The sequence below is a fragment of the Prenolepis imparis genome, unplaced genomic scaffold (assembly GCF_030444845.1).
Source record: "Prenolepis imparis isolate NDT839.2.m4 unplaced genomic scaffold, iyPreImpa1.0 SCAF_69, whole genome shotgun sequence".
Taxonomy (NCBI): domain Eukaryota; kingdom Metazoa; phylum Arthropoda; class Insecta; order Hymenoptera; family Formicidae; genus Prenolepis; species Prenolepis imparis.
Genome location: NW_028141227.1, coordinates 60,291 through 77,898, shown reverse-complemented (window position 1 = coordinate 77,898; position 17,608 = coordinate 60,291). Strand labels below are relative to the sequence as shown.

At 30.7% G+C, this 17,608-nt stretch overlaps 1 protein-coding gene and 1 pseudogene across 1 annotated transcript; both read right to left on the bottom strand.

Moving 5' to 3' along the window:
* LOC145947361 (esterase FE4-like) overlaps positions 1–6,745 on the bottom strand; it is a 33,764-nt pseudogene extending 27,019 nt beyond the window's left edge.
* A 2,053-nt stretch (positions 6,746–8,798) lies between these two features.
* Positions 8,799–11,679, bottom strand: LOC145947352 (juvenile hormone esterase-like). Its single transcript, XM_083057154.1, has 3 exons — positions 11,348–11,679; positions 10,168–10,367; positions 8,799–9,069 (listed from the first exon to the last, which is right to left on the bottom strand). The coding sequence occupies exons 1-3, from the start codon at positions 11,677–11,679 to the stop codon at positions 9,062–9,064; spliced, it is 540 nt and encodes a 179-aa protein (XP_082913280.1). The 3' UTR covers positions 8,799–9,061.
* Positions 11,680–17,608: the final 5,929 nt, after the last annotated feature.

The window sequence follows — 17,608 nt, the reverse complement described above, 5'->3', positions numbered from 1 at the left end:
CTTAAATCTTCTGAAATGCTTATAATATCAAGAATGAATCGCGTTAAGTAAAATTTCGTAGACATAGGCAAAGAATCGTACAAATATGGACCATCTGCAGGACATAGGTCTAAGATTATTGCCGTCTATAACAGGTTTTCTTTCATTTTCAGCTTTTGTGTATTCATTGTATACATAAAGTGATAAATGAATGGAGAAAGTAAAGATTTTCAAAGAAAATTTTTACGAGCGTATATTTCTAACAGGCAAAAATATCAAAAAATGCAATAAGAGAGGTCACAAGCAGAAATTTTCAAGTAAGATGTGTGTTGAGCCAAGCGGCTTTTTAAGAAAAGCACTGTGCTCATAAATTACAAATAAATAATCAAAATAAAAATTATTTTAATTAATAAAAAATTTGTTATATAAATTCGATAAATTGATAAATCTTTTTTTTATGTTATATTTGCATACGTTAGGAATTTTGAATAAAATCGCATTTTTTTAAAATTAGTCTTTTTAATCGTTTGACATAATCTTTATAAAGTTATAGAATCGCTCGACTTTAATTATTTTTAATAAATAAGAATTTTATACATATTTGATTGTGTTGTTAAAATTAAATTTATGTAATGTTTTTTTAATTTTTTTCTGTTTTTCTCTTTTTACTTTTTAAGAAATATTATTTTATTAAAAAATATATGAAAAAAGAATAGTAATCATTTACGTTTTACAATTTGATAATAATTTTGAGAATAAGAATGAAAAAACTGCACTACTTGAATAAGCAATTTTTTACTTATTTTTTTACGAAGAAATTTCTTTCATAATTCAATAATAACGAATTTGTAACAATGATGATAATTATAATGAGAGAGATCGAAATAACTTGTTAAAACATTCTAAATAATGTGTCTCGAAAATCCTAATGTATCTGTATTATATATTTTATATATTTATGATATGACTAATGTGTATCGAAAAATCTAATGTATCTCGATGCGAATTATCATGGTAAAAGTATTTCTGCTTTACTTTTTCTGTTTATACTCATGTACGATTTCTGACATCGAGTAATTACTATTGTCACGATGAGTCACACAAGAGCCGCACATTTAAGGTAGTTTTCTTGTGAATCGCAATTAATAAGAAAAATTTGAAAATTTAGCTATTTATTATTAAATATGATATCTACACGTTTGTACAATTTAAAAATACTTGACCGTTCCAAACGCGAGATAATCGCTCAAAAATTGCATTTTTTTCAGATATTACATACACAAAAAGTAAGAAAATCTCATGTTTTAGCTTTTAATAATTAATAGGAACAACAAGAAAATAATATAAGACAGATATATGGAAGAAATAAATTACACTTTAGGAATATGTTACACTCTAGAAATATTAGTAAAAAACTGAAATTATTAACCGTTTAGTTTTAGAAATGCAATAATAAAAAGATGTTTACTTTCACGGTTATTCGACGTGAAAGAGCGATTGAAAAGGATGCGCCGCAGCTCATTGTTTTGTGTGTGAAGGTCAGAAATACTTAAAGGTTTCACTTGTATAACCATAAATAATCAGATGTTTTAACGTTGACTTATAAAATTTTGAATTGTACTGTCGCAAGACGACTGCCTTAGGAATATATTTTAATGCTTTCTTTTTTTTTATTATAAATAAAGAAAGCAAACCAATATGTTTATCGGCAAAATATAGTTTATCTGCTAAATAGCTCTATTCTTGCTCGAATGAGTCGATATTTTCCATTCACGATGTTTCCAATGTATATCGAGAAAGCCTAACGTACGAAAAATCATGATAAAAATATGCTTGCATTTTTTGTACCTACGTAGGTATGATTTTTGCCTTCGAGCGATTGCTGTCCGATGAATCATGCGTTGCATATTTGAAGATAATATTATGTAGGGACAAGGAAGGACAATAGAGAACAAGATATACTTTTTGGTTGACTGTAGGTAGAAGTTGTGTAGAAGAAAAGAAAACAATGTCCTTGTGGTCTTGACGGAGAGAGCATTTTACTTCGTATATCTCAGTTTTTAAAAGAAAATATAAAACTAGAACTGATGTTCAATATTTCCTCATGCCGATGCTGCACGAAGTATTGATGAAAAATTAGAACCATGTATTGCTCTATTTATTCCGGCCTAAAATCCTTTTTGATTTTTTTGTCTTATATATTACAGATTAATATAATACTTTGCAGTTAATAGTAATACACAAGACTCTTTAACAGACATATTTTTTAGAAATTTTGTAACATTTATGATGCTCTATAAATAATTATATATATTTTTATAATTACATATATATAATTATAAATATATAATTAGATATATAATTATAAATATATAATCATAAATATGCGAATTTATAATAATTATATTTTATTGTTTAGATTATTCAGAAAATTTAAGAAAAATATCATATACTCTTTAAAAAATGGAAACTGTTCACGTTGAAATAACATAGAAAAATTGTGCACAGATTATGTTATTACTATTTGAGAAAATTAATAATCACAAGATATATATTTATCTTTTAATTTTTGTTAATAGGAAGATTATAAAAATTATGACTCTTAATTTTACGACTATATCTATGAATAAGAAATTAAGAAAATGTGCATTGATACCAAATGATTTCATAAAATGCATTGATGTTTATGAAGAGAGACTTAGACTTAAAGAAAAAAAAAAAGAATAAGCCTAAGCCTTGTAGAAAAAATATAAAGAAAATGCAACTTGAGAACATATACATTAGATTTAATATCTTTATTAAAATAATTTTAATACAAAATTTTATAATAACCCATAATTAAAATTGTTTATAAAGTTTCAATTAAGATTAAAAATATATTCTTATAAAATTAATTTTGAAAATCAATTCTTAAAAATTCTTAAGAGATCTCAACATTTTGAAGTTCTTGCAATCACTGAAAGATCTTCGTACAACAATTTATAAAAATGTTAATTACAACTGTAAATTACAACTCGTCCTTAAAATTTTTTAAATCTGCACTATGTAACTTCATCCGATGTGTTAGCTGATTCCAAAATGTCATTCTTTCCGAGAGAAGATTGTTTTCCATAATTATCTTAGACGAATTTCCTATGTATAGATACTCTGGTGAATAATTTGTTTTCACCGGCTTCCACTTTATGGGAATTGCCTTCGTGACCTTTGGCGTTGGATTTCTAAAGAATTTTATTATAATATGTACCTTATATACTAATGCATCATTTTCAACGTATATAATCAAAAGAAAAAATTATTATAACTCCATTATTAACTCATTGTATAATTATTATAAGATAATCATGATAAAATAATGCAAAAAATAGACATTATTACGCTAACTATTATCGTGATTAAATATTAATTTTATTATATACACACATTGGTCTTTCACATTTTTATAAAATTTATATATATATATAAAATTCTGGGTAAATATGCATAATAACGGACCCAGCCCCAATCACCTTGACCTTGACATATGTTGTCAAGGTCATAGGCCTGAGTAACCTCCAACAAATTTTAGCCGTCGCTTGTTGTTTAATAAAAAGTTATTAACAAAAGAAGTTGCAAAGAAAATATAAAATATCAGAAACGTATGTGCACACACACACACACACACACACACACGCGCGGGGAGGTGCAAGGGGGGCCTTTGGCCCTCCTCCCGCACCCTCCCGCCAGTAGGGGACGCATTGCGAAGAGTTCAATTACAATGGACACATGCTGTAAGTTGTAAAGCGAGGTCCACCCTGCCTACCGGCGGGGAGGGTGCGGGAGGGGGGGCCGAAGGCCCCCCCTTGCACCCCCCCTGTGTGTGTGTGTGTGTGTGCACATACGTTTCTGATATTTTATATTTTCTTTGCAACTTTTCTATATATAATGGAAAAGTATTTATTATAATGTTATTATAATGTCATTACAATGGATATGCTTTGCTCATTATATCGAAGAAAGCATCGAAACGCTGTTTATTACAGGTTAGATTTATAAATTCGTAAAGCAACATTTTCCGTTTAATTTCTATCTAGCCACCAAGAATGACGCAAATCAACTGAGAGGGATTTGTTATGATATGTCTTGTTATGATTTATCTTGAAGGGCATAGTAATATTATATGTAGTAAAGTAAACGCGTGAGCGGGTGAGGGGCGGAGCCCCTTCCCCTGCACCCACTCCCCACAGTACATTCACAGTACAGTATATTTAATGTATATGGTGTCACAAATATTGGTTTTATTTAGTAAACTTTTTTTGTTAATAACTTTTTATTAAACAGCAAGCGACGGCTAAAATTTGTTGGAGGTTACTCAGGCCTATGACCTTGACAACATGTCAAGGTCAAGGTGATTGGGGCTGGGTCCGTTATTATGCATATTTACCAAATTCTGATATATAAGTCATAATAAAATCACGATGTAAATCCGAATTGTGAGATAGCTGGTTGTATTCAGTAATAAATTTTATCGCTAAAAATATTAACACTTACCCGGAATTTGCAAAATTGTACCAGAGTTCGGTCATGATACTAATTATCTCGTTATCCTCCTTGGACAATTCCGTTTCCACGAACAATTGTTCACCCACAGGGAACAAATACTGCAATTCGTCCGCGTGTGACACTCCATAATTCCTTTCTCTATCGTCGAATATCGAGCTAAAAGATGCTCCCTCTGTACGCGAAGTAGTAATAATAGACTGATGAAGTTTGATTCACAATAAAGTCTTGGATAGCTTCGTGAGTGCCGTGATTAAACCACGCGTCGCTGTACATCTGCAAAATTATTAGGTTAATACAGAAACTAATTAAATTAATTAGTAATTAAATAGTAATTAGTAAAAACTAAATTACATCGATGACTTTGAATCTAGCTTCATCGGATTCATCGATGTCTTCATTGCCGAAGTAGAATTCGCGAATACTAGTGCTTATTTCATCTCGAAATTGTGTATCTCGAAGACGGTATCGCTCTTCGTAGTATAAGCTGAGAGGTGCAACATTGTGAAAATCACTATTCAATTTCTTCACATGTTCACCCTGATCTCGTCCGTAAATACCTAAGGAGCATCTTATGCATAAATTGTTTGTTCAACTTAAAAAAAATTTTATATAAGAAATTTTATATTACGTTATCATAAAATAAGATTAATCGAAATTTTAATAATGCTTGTGTCGAAGAATTATCCAATAATTTATTAATATGTAATAATTTGCAACACGGTTAAAAGTGTGATGTTAAAACTGTATTTACATGTTATCTAGATTTTGTTTCTAAAACAAATACTTTTATAAGGTTTTATGCAAGCAAGCTTTGTTGAAATAAGTTACAGGAAGAAGTAGTTTTCCGATCTTATTCTAAAAATTATCTTCAAAATTTTATAAATGTTTCTAAGAAAAATTATCCTGCGCAGTTTTCCGATAATTGTAATTCTAAAATGATAATATCATGTAAATCTCTCGGTTTTTGAACTGGAGATCTATGTAGAAAGTTAGTAGTCCCTTATCTGCTACCTTAAGGGTTCCTTCTTCTGATGTAATTCCTGTTATCCAAGGTTTATCAGCTATACGGCCTTGTCGCACGGAAATTAATGGATCTTCCGCCATAACACCTGTGTGTCTGGGTTCGATCACTGGTTTAAAGGGTATCATTGGACAATAACCATAATGCTGAGATAAAACAAGGGATAATTAATTAATTTAAATTATAGAAAAACCAGGAATAAAAACATATGTTTCATAGGAAGATAAATAAGGCTTTGTTGAATGGTAATAAAGAAGTATGACATAAGAAAACTAATTAACAACAGTGCTAAATAGAGTGATAAACAAACTCTATAATTAAATATCAAAATAATATCAAAATAAAGGAAAAAATATTGAAATAATTAAATATTAAATAATAAAATATTAAAACATTAAAATATTAAAATTAAATAATAAATATTAAATAAGTATTAACTAATAAAGTATTAAAAATAAAGTCAAGTCAAGATTAAAAGAATCGAGCGATTTGTGTGATTTTCAATTCACGGTCTATAATGTATTGCGCGTTTATTAAAAACTCGATCAGTTTAGCCTTTATTGAAAACCGAAAATCTAAAATACACGTTTTTTGATTACAATATTAATCGTTCAATGTAGAAATACAAATTTGTTTTTATTTTTATATTTAATAAAATTATTTCTACACAAAATAAATTCATTTTTATGCAGATTTCTAAAACATATGTTATTTTTCTCAGAATTAATCATCTGTTCGTTAATAGCGCAACATTTGAATGATTGATAAAATATGCAGAATATCGTATTCAAGAAATAGGGAAAATTTCTATTATCGATATCATAATTAGCGATGACGATTCTTTAGTTAATCAGTCTCTTGCAACTTGTTTCCTGTTTTTTTTTTTTTTAATTTCAATCGATAGAGGTGCGATGCACGAGCGTGAATAAAAATGTCAATTACATATACAGAAAAACATGCACGTCTCGTTAAACTGGTTTTTCTCGCATCGCCAGAACTTTGTGAACATATTTATTCACACAGTTTCGTAACTGAATTAGATTATTTAAAACACATATTACTCATAAATAAAAATTATCTTGTCAGAAAAATTCCTACGGCGCCTATTTAAATAAATAAAGTATCAACAAACAAATAATATCGGTCACAATAAATAAATAAATATTTTAATAAATTTCATGAATATATATATACCAGATGTCTCATTTTAAAGGACTCACTCAAATATCTCATTGTCAGAAACACTGCGTTAAATAGAAAAATGTTTTCTACAAAAGTTGTAAGGTTTCGAGGGGGACATAACATAGTAATATTCATTTGACCTTGGGCAGCATCTCCAAGGTCAAGTGAAGGTGAGAATTTGAAGGTGAGAAGGTGAATTTTGAAGAAAATAAAAAAATGCTTCAGATAAAAGTTGTTCAAATTAATTAGTAGAAAAAGATGTTATAATAAAAATATGGGTTTCCATTTAAAACATTTATTCTCACCTTCACTTGACCTTGGAGAAGTGGCCCAAGGTCATATGAATATTACTATGTTATGTCCCCCTCGAAACCCTACAACTTTTGTAGGAAACATTTTTTGATTTAACGCAGTGTTTCTGAGATATTTGAGTGGATCCTTTAAAATGGGACACCCGGTATATATATATGCAGATTGATGAAAACGTGATCTATCATCATAATTTTTTTCGAGTTTATTTTAATTTTGCATCGGGACACGCCTATTCCAAAGTGGGATAAAATGACTTCGCGTGACTGTTCACGGATCATGCAACCATATCAATGTCAGTATGTAAGCATACATATATAATTTTTCTGAAACTGATGCACGCGCAGAGATATAGAGCTTGTCTCTCACTGTTACGCTTTTAACAGCTGTGCATGAATGTGTTTAGATGACATTTTAAGTTAAATAGTAAAAGTAGATAGTTCACGTGCATACAAAATATTAATATTACAAATTGGTGTGTGTGAAATTGGCGTCTCATTTTGTGGAAACTCATAAATAAATAAGAGTTCTAGCTTTATTTACAATAGTTCTAGAGTTCCTGATAGTTTAAACAAATAATTCCGGCCATTAAAGCAAAAAAATCGATTCGGACAAACTGAGACGCCAAGTTCACGCAGCGAATGTACATGCCCAGAACTATATGAGAACTGCTTTAAATGAAGCAGAACTATTGAAAATCGACTGGCGTCTCACCTTTAAAGTCGAAAAAATGCATTTTTCGATCAAAATAATTAGTTTAAAAAAGTTCTAAGTGATTTATTTATCAGAACTCTTTGGAAATGTAATGTACATGCCCAGAACTATATGAGAACTGCTTTAAATGAAGCTGAACTCTTGAAAATTGACTGGCGTCTCACCTTTAAAGTGGAAAAAATGCATTTTTCGATCAAAATAATTAGTTTAAAAAAGTTCTAAGTGATTTATTTATCAGAACTCTTTAGAAATGTAATGTACATGCCCAGAACTATATGAGAACTGCTTTAAATGAAGAAGAACTATTGAAAATCGACTGGCGTCTCACCTTTAGACTCGAAAATATGCATTTTTCGGGCAAAATAACTGTTTTAAAAAATGTCTACTTGTTTTAATTATCAGAATTCTTTGGAAAGGCAATATACATGCCCAGAACTATATGAGAACTGCTTTAGAATAAGCAGAACTCTTGAAAATCGACTGGCGTCTCACCTTTAGACTCGAAAATATGCATTTTCGGGCAAAATGATTGTTTAACAAACTTTTTAATTGTTTTAATTATCAGAACTCTTTAAAAATGTATTGTACATGTCAGAAACTATACGAGAACTGCTTTAGAATAAGCAGAACTCTCGAAAATCGACTGGCATCTCACTTCGACATCTATAGCTATTGGTATCCGGTTGTCTTTATTGTTGTTTAATTAGTGTTTTTTGCTTTTAAAAGGTAGAACTCTTCTTAGAACTCATGTAGAACTATAGATCTTTTCATTTCTGATAATTACTGATAAGGAAAACGCCGTAGGACAAAGTGGTGAGACGCTGCGTGAACTTGGCGTCTCAGTTTGTCCGAATCGATTTTTTTGCTTTAATGGCCAGAACTATTTGTTTAAACTATCAGGAACTCTAGAACTATTGTAAATAAAGCCAGAACTCTTATTTATTTATGAGTTTCCACAAAATGAGACGCCAACTTCACACTACAAACTGGACTTGATTTATGTGCTCGACTTTTTACATAAAGATTACATCAAAATAGTAATTAACAATTTAAATCAGAGATTACATTAGAATAATTATTAATAATTTAAATAAGATTATATTACAAATAATAAATGTGATTCATATACAGGATGTTCTATTTTAAAGAAATAAAAAAAATTTTATATTAAATAAATAAATAAAAAAAAAATATATATCTTATTAGACTTAGGTATAAAAGATAAAGAGCCAGAGAGAGAAGGAAATAAAAATTTATAAATTTCATGCAACACGTAGCAACGCTATGCACACATGATTGGCAGCTTAACGAATGCCTTCAGATACCTGTCGAAATAAAGAATAAAGAAATGCGTAAGAAGGCCGCACGAGAAAACATTTAACAAGCAGTCAAAGTATTAAATATTCAGGTCAAATTCCAGCAGTTAATTCAAGTTCTTAGATTATATATATACATACTTTGCATCTAATTAAATGTTACATTTGCACACTCTAAGACACCTATATTTATGTGAAAAATATACGAAGCCTATAAATCGACAGAGAAATTAATTAGTAAGAAACAAATTGTATTAAATTATTCGATAATTGAAATTATTTATACTTCTTCCTTTTACTTCGAGATTTAAGAAACATGATTGAGATCGTTTCAACATTCATTCATTTAATATTAACGAAAGAAAAACTCCAGTAAATTAGAAGTATAGTAAAATAAATTGTTTATTTTTAAATAATCTATAATTGTAATTAAAAAAAATTGTATTTTTTAATTATAATATTTCGTTTTACATATATTAAATTGTCCCGTTTAATTTTAATTTTAACATTACGATAACTGTCATATTCATGTTTTATTTATATAATATTTTTTAATTATATTATATAAACTCTCTTAATAAAATATTATTATTGTTGAAAATATTATACATGACATCATCTACAATGATTCGTTATTATCAGAGATAAATATGTTAAAAAATTCATTTACCTACCTAGAAAAGACGATCGGTACCAATAAATCTCCTTTGCGTTTTATATTTTTATATTAATATTTAATTTATATTTTAAACTATATGCATTATTATAATTCAAGAAAGAATATAATGTATTAAAAGATAAATATTTTTTATATTTTATATAATTAATAATAATTATAATATAATAATAGATTTAATATTTATATATAATATAATATTTTATATAATATAATATTTTATATATAATTGATATCAATTATTTATATAATTAAAGAAAGAATATAATAAATTTAAAGATAAATGTCATTTAAATATTTTAAAGAGATAAATTATAAGGAATTAAAAACCACACAAAGACCGGAGAGAATAAAAGTGTTTCACACATATAGATGCAAATATATATACATATTAATGTGATTTATTATGAAAATCTTGCCAAAGACCTTACCTTCTGAAAGAGGGTTCACCATATGGTAATGAACACTTGCGCCTCCCGCACTTTCGCCAAAGAGAGTCACTCTGTTCGGATCACCGCCAAAAGAAACGATATTCTCCTGCACCCATCGCATGGCTTGCTGCTGATCTTTCAATCCAAGATTGCCCAGACATTCCAGGTCCTCCGTACTCAAGAAGCCCAGCGGTCCAAGTCTAATGCAAAAAATCGACGTGTTATTACGCATAACACATCTGTTATTTAAAAATCGATTTCTCTTTGAATTACGAGGCGCATTTTTTAAGTAAGGACCGTTTTGAAATAAAAAAAAGATCTTAACAATATAAAACTATAAAAAATAATTTATTATAGCCAAAAAACTTCTACAAGCTTACTTTATTTTTCCACATAATCATCATAAACGCCGTTACTAAGTGGTTCAAGACACAGGCGGCAGACTTTTAAGAAAATGGAATTATGAAGCTGTTGAAATTATATCAAAAATAGGTGGAAGTCAATGATGATTATGTGGAAAAATAAAGTAAGCTTGTAGAAGTTTTTTGGCTAAAATAAATTATTTTTATATGTTAAGATCTTTTTTTTATTTCAAAACGGACCTTACTTTAAAAATGCGCCTCGTATATAAAAGAAATTGTAATAACTTTCTTACTCCTCCTCCCCAATAATTGTGTAAAAACAAACATCATTCATTGTGCATATAATATTTTTACATAATTTTAATATAAGAAATTACACATCTCTGCGTGTAAAAAATTAAATTACACAATTAATCTTAGAGTGACATTAGTCATCCACGTGGTATAAAATTTGAATACACTTATTGTACTAAAGTGTAAGTCTCTTTTTCAAAATATAAAGTTACATTTTCATTATTTTTATAAAATAATTAAAATTAGTTGATAAAAATAAATGAAAATGAAAACTTTTATGATTATTTTGACAAGAAAAATTTTGATTAGATTTTATCTTATCAGAGGAACATTTTAAAAAATCTTACGTAAGAACTACTTCAACTTCCTTCTCCCAAAAGCCTAACGTAATCTAAGAATGACCCCTATATGTCTTTATATTTTAATTCGTCTGAAAATAGATGACAGATGTCAATCATGCAATCAATAATGTCATTTAATAGCGACCCCTTCAAGGTTAAAGAATAATCAAGATCGAACTTCACCGAAAATTGAGGGTGACGAGGACAAAATCGTGATCCAGCAGAAACTTGGGCCCGTAAAATTCGGAATGACCAGCCCCGGTGAGCCATCCGCCACCGTGAAACCAGATCATGACCGGATATCGATGGGCGGTGGATGACGGCGTTTCGGAAGCGCGCTGCGTATAGCCGTTCAGGTAAAGACAGTCCTCGCCGCCGACGATCTCTTCCTGATATGTGTAGCTATTCCGTTGCGTACAAATTTCCGCGTTTTCCACAGCTGCTCGTACTCCGTTCCAGGCGGCCGCGAGTTGAGGCGGCTTCAAAAAAATTAAATTGCGATGATTTTGATTCATCCATGCATGGAAATTGATCTTGCGAAGGCTCGACGATGCTGGACAAATTAAGCGTTTCAAGGACACGACACTTTGGTGAAATAAAGAAATTTATCTTGTCTTGAGATCAATAAATTGTCTTGGATACTAAGGTATCCAGAAGCTAGTAAGAGTCAAGGACAGATATTAGGTGCAATAAAATTCTTTTTAAAATCTTCTATACTTATTTTGAACGTTTCCACTCTTCGATGATCCAAAGAAAGGACCAGAAAGTTAAACAATAGGTATAGAGAAATTTAAAAAGAATTTTATTGCTCCTAATATCAGTGCCTGACTTTTACTAGTCCTTTTTATGAAACTGTCTTGAGACACAATATGAAATTGTTGTTTCAGAACGTTCAATTAAATTGTTTGGTTTCTTTAGAATTAGTCAATGTTTTTAGAAGTGGAGACAAAAATATTATTAATAAGAGAGCCGAATTTAGCGAAAGTAGGCAAAAATTTAGTAATAGAAAAAATTAAGTAATAAAAATTATTTCGATTATGCTTTAATATTATTAAAATTTTATTCGTAAAATTGTACGAATATATAATAAATATATATTACACATTTGTACAAAATAAATATTATAAACATCACGAGAATTGTATATAAAATCTAAAAATTATAGTGTATAAATTTTCTACAAATATAGATGTTTTACTTATATTGCAGAATTGAATATCGAAAATAAATTTAATACGGGCATTTATATTTATTATTATATAATATTTATTATTTAACGAGTCTTATTTGATATGGTATTTATATTTATTATAATATTAAATATTTTATAATACTGTAGTTTTATAATATAGTTTAATGAGATTTCCAATTGTGTTTTGCTCTTCCGTTTTTTACGCAAAAATGTTCTGAAAAATGAACCTTATATTTAATATGTAAATGTTCAAGTGTAGAGACAACAAATTTCGCATTGATGCGTCAGCCATTTGTAATGCTGATTAATGTATGTACATGTATATTTTATGTTATTATTCGAAGCGTAGGTAATTTATGCGCGTGCTTATTCTTGTAAGCGACTTATACGTATGAGTAAATTATTCCTGATGAGCAAAATTATGACGATGTTTATGATTAAGGAAACTCGTTTGTCATACTTGTATTGGCTTTTTACAAAATTAAGTTAAAATTATTTTTAATTTAGCCATTTTGATTTATCGAAATAGAAAAAATTTGCAAAAATTTGTAACATTATGTGTAACATTAAAGATCTTTATGTTAAATATTTTAAAATATTAATTGGTATATTTAATACCATTCTTGACATAAAACTCAAGATTTGATCTCGAATCTCAATTCATGATTCAAATATTAACCTGATATTATTTGTGATATTAATTACAATTAAGTATAATGTCTTTATTGAAAAATGTAAAATTTTTCAATACAAAATTTGCAAAAATAAACCACAGAGTGTATTGGTGAATGACTTTACTCGTGTTTATATTTGCATAATAACATCTTTTTTCATTTTCAGAATAGATCGATGATATTACGTACGAAGAATTATGCAATGTGTTTGTGATTATCTCATATTACATAATTGAGAAAAAAAATAATCGACAGCTAAAGACATTTAGACTTTTATTTATTAAGAGTTTCCTATAAAAAATTTAACTGCAAGATTTAATTAGAAAGAATCAATAAGCACATACATTTCTTTATAAACATAATAGTAAATAAAATATAGAACGATGACGTATTAAAACATACATTAAGAATAAAATAAATACTTTAAATTCTCATTTTATTTATATTTATTTATATTTATATTTTTATATATTTACTTTTCATTATATTAGTAAATGAGAAATACATTATACAAATTCGAGTAGAGAAAATTAAGAAATATATATTATACATTGCTAAAAATTTTAAATTAACATTTTATATAATTACATATGACAAATGTTAAAAAGAATTTGTTATATAATAAAATAATAATTAAATTTGATACGTCAACATATTTTAGTTTCATTTCCGCTATTGTTACGGTTTACTTTATATCTAATTGATGATAAATTTCCAAGCTTCTAGAATTCAAAATTAATATCAGATAATTTTTCTCTCTTCCCCTCTCTCTTTCTCTCTCCTTTTTTCTCTTTTTTTCTCTTATATCCTTATATCAGGTATTATATTAACATCACTGAATACGCGTGATGTTACGAAATAAACGATGAATAAAATGCAAGGAGCAATCTTCGTAAGTCGTTAAATGACGAAGGCAATCGACCAGCAGAATATCTAATGCGAGCAAATAATATTATTAGCATGATTTCCGTGATGTATATATTGCGACGTCTTTACCCGCCTCGCGAACGCCGATCGCGAAGGGGGGTTCGTGCAATCTCAAAAGTTCAACGGTAATGATTAGTTATTCGTTAACGATAGAAATTCCGGTATCCGGAGCGTTCGTTAAATATGCGAACCTTCGGTAACCGGGGTGCTCGGTAATATACTGCAATTCGGTAACCCGGTATGTTCGTGAAATAATTGGGCGCCAGGCGCGATTTCTCGCGCCACGGTAACGAGAATATTTTAGAGTAGCGGAATAGCGGTCCGGCTTCCGGCTGCGCCTAGCCCAGTCTATGGGTGAGACACGGTAGTTTACGATTAGAGGTACGTTTCGAAAAGGCGCTCACCGAGACAATTAACTGTATTGTTTACGCAGAATTTGATAATGTAATAGAAATCGATTCGTCTCGTCAAGTCATTGTCGATTTTTCCGGTTAAATTTTTTATCACGGTATGCTTCTCGTTGCAGCATATTCGATTAAAAATTTTTACGTATTTTTCTTATCCCCACCCTCCTTTACTTTCATTCACCGATGCGTTTCAAGAGAAAAAAACTTATAATGTAACGAAAAAAAATATCAGTTTCCTTTGAGACGCTCTCGTCGACGGATCGTGAAAAACTTAAACCTCGTCAACAAAAACGTATAAGTTTTTTCTTCGCAATATGGATATAGTCATCGACATACAAGGCTTCCGCGATGCGAGCGAGAAGTTTCTTCCCAAGGAAGTCGCGGTTGTTGCGATTAACGCGTCGATCGTCGACCACTGGATTATGATGCCGCCGCATCCGTTCACTGAATTACCCGAAAAAGTAAGACGACAAAACTGCTGACTCACACGAAATTATCATGGGATCGAATGGTTCGACGGCGAGACTAATCCAAAATATTTTACATTGCATTTATGTGAAATTATAAGGCACACGCGTCACATTTACGTTAGAGGCAGTGAAAAAGCACACTACTTGCGAAATCTACTTTCCAGAGAGATATATAATTTGGAAGGTATCTCTCCAGCATTTAAAAATCTAATTAGATGAAGAGTGCGGACAATATTGCGCTCATCACGGAATTCGAAAAATCTTTCATTGCGCGTTACATAACGTTTACAAATTGAAACGTTGGCTACTCGATCAAAATAATAGCGGCAGCAGCGATACTCTCAGCGTAAGTCAACCCGATACTTGTAGTTCCCCCGAAAATTATCAATTGAGTGACAGCGACGACGACGTCAGCTATGAAAGCGTGAAAACCAGCTGCGACAAGGATTATTCTGCTAGCAACGTAAATGGCAATTCCGTTCTAATTCATAATATTAAAGCTTAAACGGATAATGTATTAGAGATAAAAAAATTGTCGAGAGCCGAGCAGGCGATTGAAAAAAAAGAAGAAAAAGAAGAAAGACTTGCAAAGCTCAAATTGACGAGCGAAAACGTTATAGCGGGAGAAATAAAAACCGAAGTTATTCAAATAATACCAGGATCCACGCGTTCGTCGTTGTACCAAAAAAATGAACTCTTGCGAAATTCTACGAGCATTGAGCCATATCAATGTCAGGCATGCGGGTGTCTATCCCGCCAACAGAGTTCCGAGGGTGTGGACGAGGTCGACGGCTATCGTCGCTAATACAGACGATCATAATCGACCTGAAGAACATTGGGTCGCCTTTTTCCTCGATGAACACGGAACAGGCACCTACTTCGACAGCTATGGAATACCACCCTTGGAGCCCGGATTTCTCCTTCGTCTTCGATGAAACTCCATCATCCACCGATGGAACACTCGACAACTACAAAGATTTTTTTCACAAACTTGCGGACAATATAGCTGTGTATTTCTATATTATATGTCTGTCGGTTACGATCTTAATCAGTTTCTTACTCTTTTTACCGAAAATTGCGAACACAACGACCGATTAGTCGTACATTTATTTCGCAAAATTTTTCTTCGTTGAAGTAAGAGGCGTGTTAACGTAGTTGCTAACTGATATCATATGTAATTCAGTAATTTCAATAAAATACTTTTATGTATCGATTTAAACTTTATGTATTTGTAATATCAATTTATATGAAGAATTAGTAATAATAAATGTGTGTGAAACTTTTTACTTGTACTTTTTGTTATTTTTCTCACATTCTCTAACCTCATAGCAAAACAGAAACTCGATCTTTTAAAAAACTTTAGGGTAATTTACGACCTCGATAACATCAGCTGTCTCAATATTGCGTCTCAGACTCCCATGCCTGATCATATCTGTTTTATTATCCAACAAATGTCCATGCACTTCCTAACTATATTGTTTACTAGAATGCTAATGCACGTGTTTTTTATTAGAACTCTTTTTGTTACCTGAGGTGCCGATAGTACCCGTCAATGTGACGTTGAGTAATCGGTTAGCTATAATTACGGACGCTGGCCGATTGTATTTTTTGTATATCTTTTTGTTTCCTTTGTTACCGACGATATTTGGCAATGCGACGCTGAGTAAGCGCTCGGCCGAAATAAATGCTTGTGTTAATTTTTTTCAGCGCTATACATGGACGCCGGTGCCCATTCGCTCTACCGCAAGAGGTAGACGGGGATGTCATACTCCCTACAATGATTTCGGTATACCACGGCGACTTTAGCATTTTATCGTTATTTTGTCGGATAATTTTGTCACCCCTCTGTCATGTCATTAGTCGTCTACTTAAATATAATATTGCGTAATCTCTTCCTTTTCAATTATTTCTTACCGTATTTATTATCGAAGATTTCCTTCGACGCACCGGGACCTATGCAAATATGTTTTATTACCCTTTTTTTGTCTCACCGGCGGGACCAATCGGCATTCCCTCCACCATTCCCCTCTCTAGAGTCAGCGGCCGAGTGGTGGGGGTTAGTTTGACGGGCCATATCTGACAGCGTTAGTGACCGAGTGGTGTGGGGCCGGCGCCAGTGGCCGAGTGGTGGGGGTTTGTTATGACGGGCCATACACATGCCCACTTACTACTGACAAACAATTATATAAATAGTATCGAGAATGGAAAGCATTGAGGAACGCAATTATCTTGGAGCTCAGAAAGCATTCGAATTCAATTTAAAAAATAGGAAACAAGTGATAGACACATATATAGTTTTGTGAAGCATTTAATAAACCGTTACGATATTCTACTAGATTTCTCCAAACAGAAGTGAGATTTTGCAAAATCCTGTTCAAAGAGATGATGAGGCCAGTCAATATGATGCTGAAAAATTTATTTAAAACTTTAGGCAGCGATTAGAGAAAGAAAATATGTAATTATAACATTTATATTATAATCAAAGCAGACGTCGCATGAAATTCTTTTGTTCTCTTGTTCAAACCTTGTTAGCACACACAAGTAAAAAAATCGCAATGCAACAAATTGACGTTAACGATTTGAAAAAGAAAATTATAAAATGTTATATTTTGCACAAATTTAATAGTAACAACTATTTCCTTATCAGTCTGATAAACATGAAATTAATTAAAATGAAAATCAAAGTGTGTCAGAATATTGCGAGAGCAGATTACTCGTTGCTACAAGAAAATGTCTCAATGAAAGAATCGAATGGTTTCGCATTTTGGTATAAT